General features: G+C 45.1%; 1 protein-coding gene across 1 annotated transcript; it reads right to left on the reverse strand.

The window, feature by feature from the left end:
* Positions 1-427: 427 nt before the first annotated feature.
* LOC121835234 (putative nuclease HARBI1) lies at positions 428-2,873 on the reverse strand. Its single transcript, XM_042289228.1, has 3 exons — positions 2,653-2,873; positions 1,540-1,959; positions 428-665 (listed from the first exon to the last, which is right to left on the reverse strand). Exons 1-3 carry the CDS (start codon positions 2,871-2,873, stop codon positions 428-430), a joined length of 879 nt encoding a protein of 292 aa, XP_042145162.1.
* Between the last annotated feature and the right edge of the window lie 3,160 nt (positions 2,874-6,033).

Consider the following 6,033-nt stretch of genomic DNA (forward strand, 5'->3'; position numbering starts at 1 on the left):
ATCGTCTCCAAGCGACGCTTTTGCAAATAAAGGTGGATAGCAGTCGCAGCACAACATCTGCTTGCTCTAATATCTGCCAATGCTTCCATTCTTTTGCAACGAGTGAATTCCGCAAAGCCTGTTTACCCTCGTATTGAAACCATACATGAAGAGTGCTTAATAAATATTAAAATATCCATGTTCTCCAAGGAATATGCTGGGGTTGGTTCAGCCCCTTATATCAGCTGCTGGTAAACCCACTGCCAAAAGATGCCACGAAGCATTCAAGAAAATTTATTATATGAAATCGCGTGCCACATTCAACTTGTTATTATGGTTTTCCATTTACGGAGCCTGGTAAACACAGAGAGGACAATATCACTGTATGTTTCTCGCATTCAAGAAAATCAGTTTGAATTGAAAAGACCACATACCCACATACTTACGCTCAACAGAAGAACTGGTCGACAAGGGCACGCCAGGCCTCGTTGCTTTCTCCACGGCCGGCTGCCATGGGCTCCACAGGAACCTCAGGCGGGATGGCAGTCCCTGGCATCGCGCAGGGGTATCTCTTGGCGAGATTGTGGAGCACGTAGCATGCCACGATGATGTCGCAGCATCTGCTTGTCTCCATGCGCAGCTCGGCGTGCAGGCAGTGGAACCTGCGCTTCAGCTGGCCTATTGTCCTGCGTGCATCATATGGACAGAATGAGTATTATTTATTTAAATTACACTAATATATTAGGGCTGAGACTATTTCATACTTTCTGAATGCTGTAGCCTACCGAAAACCCGGCAATCATTTCTTATCATTGCCCAGATATATAACAGTATGTTTACATGTAGACTATATTAAACATCCCTCGACAAATGTTCCTCATAGCTGAGTGTAAGTGAAACACAGTTTCATACAAACAGTCGTTAACATTAGCGGTCCGAAGATGTCTGTCAACGACTTCCCTATAGCAACCCGAGCCCGGTGCAATTTGTCACATTTTTACGGCGAGTCCCAGCAGTGTGGAGTATTTTAGAATGTATGACAAGTAGGCGTGTAATTTCTGTAAAGGTGGGGCCGGAAAAAAAAAACACGGCTTTGCATTTGTATCTTTTTGCTCTTCTGTATCCAGGTTGAACCAAAATATTGCCTTTCACACGTATGTAACAAATCCTGCCCCTAACGAACGAACAATGTGATATGTTGGAGAATATTTCACGTTTTTGTTTCTTGATACTATGCATACGTTTTGCGTGTCTGCTTTTTATGCAACACTGCATATATGTGTCTACGTTGCACCCTTATGCAGGCCCTCGGGCTGTATAGGGGCACTGGAAAGTACAATAAATAAATACATATTCTTGGGATAGTATTTTCTTTCTTCTCTCTTTAGGTTCCGTGCAACCACTGTTTTCTGCTTGGTCTAGAGAACACAAAACTGTATGTAGGGGCGTTACAATTAACAGTGTCTTCTGTGCTATGACAACAAAACGTTACGTTGTCTAGTGGCATTCTTTTCAATGTGGCAGCCCAGTAACCCGCCATGATGCGTCACCTTGTCTTACCTTTCGACAATACTCCTTGTCGTGGTGTGTGCCGTGTTGTACCTCACTTCTGCTGCTGATGATGGCGACAGGAAGGGCGTCATCAGCCACGGCTGGCAGGTGTAGCAGCTGTCGCCGAGCAATAGGCCATCGTAGATGCCATCGGCCAGCTTGACTGATAGTGTGCTCTCGGTGAAAATCCGGGAGTCGTGCGTGCTTCCTGGCCATCTCGCAACCACATTGCGTATGCGGCAGGTTGCGTCAACTACCACCTGTACGTTGATGGAATGGTACAGGTGGCGGTTCACGTACACCTCCTCGTGCACGCGCGGTCCCTGGATTCGAATGTGGGTGCCATCAACAGCACCCACGACACAAGGGAACCCGGCTACGTCAAAGAACTGCTCCTGCAAGGCAGCACTCTCTGCAACGTCAGGCCACCTGCATTGCCAATACATTCACAAGTTAATTTACAGCACAATACCCTAGCATGCACATTTATGCAAAGTTTAGCCGACAACATTCATTCTTTTTTTCTGTTTCAGTGTTCATCGTAAAAAAGAAATGTCGTAAATATCGCCAAATGCCTCGACAAAACAAAATGTTCGAGAAAGAAAAAGTGCGCCCACACCGCGGATCGAACCCGTGTCCACTTATGTATGAAGCAGACACCTTACCCCCCTATGCACGGTGTATGCCCCTATGCTATGCCATCTTTTTTTTTTTTAACCCTATGCTATGCCACCGCTTATAAAACACGTAGTAACCATTTGTGTTATAGGCTCCCTGCACTGACGTCACATCGCATACTTTTGAACACCAAGTAAAAGGAGGAGAGGGAAACTGCCTTTGTAAGAATGTTGAGTTACAGGTTAATCTTCTCTAATCATCTGGCAGGAGAATAGCAGCGCCTGTGCAAACCCGGGAGGCACAAAGGAGGACCCTGATAAGAGAATAGCTCCTTCTTTCCCTCTTCTCTGGAGGGCAGTTTCGCGTAGTGCGTATAGCCCTTTCCGGCCGAGGTGCACGACGGAGTGCGTATAGCTTTACTCATAAACAAACTCAACACAATCTGACTTTTTTTTTTTTTTTGACTCGGAACGCTCAGGAACTTTTTACCGTATGAAGTCTTACCGTATGAAGTCCCTTGCTCGACGTGCCAGAGCTACGGTGACCTGCCTCACGGACCTTGAAGCACTAGAGACTTGCACGTGAACGTAGTCGCCTGCAGTGATGAGGAAGTTGCCTGTGGCGTAGAATTGCAGAGCGACGATCACCTGCTGCTCTGCGGACAGGGCGCAGCTGCGACGCGTCGACCGCTCCAAGTACGGGCGCAGCGACTCCGCGAGAAACATAATTCCCGCGCGACCAAACCGGAATCGTTGCTGCAGCGCATCCTCGTCGAATTATTCCAGCGGATCGAGGCGGTCCCGGAAGACACGTTGTCGTCCCAGCATGACGACAGCGTACTGCGCGTACGCGCGGTCTCGTCGGCGTCGACGCCTCGTCCCGTTCGACATCGTTTCCGTTATCAAAGTACAAATAGGTCCGCAAATCAGTTGTAAGTCCGCAGTCGGTCGGTGGGCTAATCGGTGGATCGGTTGGGCAAACGGAAGAGAGGGCAAACAGTTGAGATCAGCAGGAATCGTAGAAACGTGCGTCGCAGGGAACAAAAACGAGACTACAGCAGCGGCGTTGCCAGACTGGAAGGGACTCGGGAAAGTTATGCGTTGTTTATGGCGAAACATATTGAAGGAAATGTTTCTTACATTTTCGAATATTTGTCGACAAACTCTAGCATGGTAGCTAAAACTTCTTCGTAGCATCTGAAGCAAATGAATTGTTCTTCAAGTACAACATTACTATATTTTGACTTAAAATACCATGCTAGAGCGATAACAACCAGCGGAAAAAGAGAATAAACAAAATGACTGGGTTGTTTTACCGATAGATGACGCATCTTACTGCCCAATCAAAAATAATTATTGTGGTTTGATATCCAGCCGCTTATTATAGTACCTAGGTACTTTTTCCTTCCTAGGTACCGTGGTTTACTAAAATGGGTTTACCATCGCTTCGAGAAAACCGGCCCTGGTCCCTTGCTTGCTTTTCTCTGCACGAGCTTTCTTTGGAACACGCACGGCTGCACCAGTTCTCGTGCAAGGGGTCCAGTTGCCTACGCTCCGAGCTCACGTCTGTAGCAAATGTGGGCAGAACAAAACGCGAAAATCGTCCCGAGCCAAATGGCGAGACACATGCACAACCAAACCACCGACGCGTTGAAATATATAAAATTGCCTGAGCGCCGTTACCGGAGATTTCAGAGGCCAATTACACATATTACAATATGATCAGATTTATGTTGACACGAATGAAGGTGACAAGAGGACGAATAGTGAACTGAAGAATAAACTCTTAATCGGCGAACTTGTGCCAAACAAGAAAAAGTAAGGAAAGAGCGTCGAGGTAGCAGAAAAGCAGGCGGCGATTCGGCAGCGTGACAGAGAGCGAGAGCGAGATTGACTCGACAAGGTCGCCGGCAGCTGCTTATCTACAGTGCGTCACCATCTCGAAAGTTCGGCAAAGAAGGTTCGAGCGTCGCGCGCTCGGGGCGAGGATGAACTGGCACTTTTGAGAACAAGAAAACAGGGCGAAAGTTACGCCTGGTGAAAGAATGAACGCAAATCTTCTAGAAGTCCGTGACTGAGCGTTGCTTTCTCGGCTCGGCGGGCGGCAATATGACGGGCCGGCGCTTTTGTCATGCATGTGTTTGGCTCTTTACGGATTTCCAGGAAAACGAGCTCACGGAATAGACCTGGGTGTCCAAGATTCTAGCCTAAGAAATAACCACCTAAAAGATAAAAAAATAAACTATTTTTGGGTAGTTAGGTGCCTCATTTAGGTAGCTGGGTGTTCATTTTGACCAAAACCACGAGACTGGAAAACACAAAAAAAGTGAGACTCAGGTTTAGATGTTAGGTTTGGTAAACCCAAAGTAGGGCTGGTGCGGGAGTCATAATAAAAAACAATGCCGAGGTTAAAAATTAACTCACAGCAATAAATGATAATGATTAATTATCATTAATTCGTTATTATAATAATTAACGAATTCAGTGATAAATACAATGACTGGCCAGGCAAAGATTTTTGGTCTGTGGATAGCCTTTCCACAGTTTAAGCACAGTACAGGATGTTACAAAAAAAAACGGCCTGTTTTTTTACCGCAAGAATAAACTATAGGCATCGCCGAACGCTCATTTTCCGCCCGAAGGCAGCGCTAAGGTCACAACTAGATGTCAAAGTTCAGCCCGATCCGATACTTTATTCAAAATTTAAGTTATTTTCTGAAACATTCATTGGGAAAATGGCGGCCGACGGAGCTTTCGAATACATGCGGCTCTATGGCACCAGAAACCGAAAACGGGCAAAAGTGGGCTTCATTTTCCCATTGAAATTTTCAGAAAATCACTTTTAACTTTTGAATAAGGTGTCCTTTCGGGATGAAACTTTGGCATCTGGTTGTAACCTAGCGCTACCTTTTGGCGGAAAATGAGCGTTAAACGACGCGTAGTTTATTTTGAGATAAAAAAAAAAAACTGTTTTTTTTGTGGCATCCTGTATTAGTCTTAATTTGGTGATTATGTGATTTATGCGCGCAAGTAGTGGTGTGCAAAAATGAAAAAGATGCAAACGGGTACAGTTTGACATTGCATAAAATATAGTGTAAGCACTCACATGGTACTTAAGAGTGAAACAGCCCTACATTTTGCACTAGCGTTGAGTGTATGGAAAGTTAAGAGTGCATCAAAGCTTGTACACATATACTGCTCAGGCCATTATGTTTGAAAGCTCATAGTACTTTATTACTCTCAGATTTGGTGTAAGTCCTCTCCTCACTGCTTACAAGAAAAAGAAGGAAACATTCTAAGCTTGGGTTGATAGGAAAACTCCACCTGCTGACAGCTACCAATCATCTCGGCGCCGATTATGAGTATTCACTGCATGCCGACGGTCGCGTACTTAGAACGAGTTTTTTCCCACGTGATTTCATACAGTCACAATTGTTCTTGACAAACAACAATGTTTACTCAGGCAAGCGGGCATATGTGAAGCTTACAATATTTTGTATTGATTGTGGCACACGTGGCAAGTTGCATAGGCTTTTTTACAAGCCGCGAAATAGAATGCTCCTGGCTTACCTTGGTCTCTAATGCATGTAGCACTCAAAAGAACACGAATTGAATTGCAGTGGAAAACGAAAATAAATGATGATAAACAAGCGTGTAGTCACGCGAAAACTGAGGGCATTGCACATATACAGAAGATAAGCTTTGTTTCACTAAATACATTACCAGTAAAGTATTTGGTTTTACCCTGCGAGCGAAGCGGAACATACAAGTGCGAGCATACTGCCCTGAACTATACTTCCAGTGAACAAAAGCACCATCCAAAGCATCGAGTTCGTTTTTATAGCTCTTGGTACGCTCACACCTTTAAAAATACAATTATATTCAA

The sequence above is a fragment of the Ixodes scapularis genome, unplaced genomic scaffold (genome assembly GCF_016920785.2).
Source record: "Ixodes scapularis isolate PalLabHiFi unplaced genomic scaffold, ASM1692078v2 PGA_scaffold12__126_contigs__length_90152505, whole genome shotgun sequence".
Lineage (NCBI taxonomy): Eukaryota > Metazoa > Arthropoda > Arachnida > Ixodida > Ixodidae > Ixodes > Ixodes scapularis.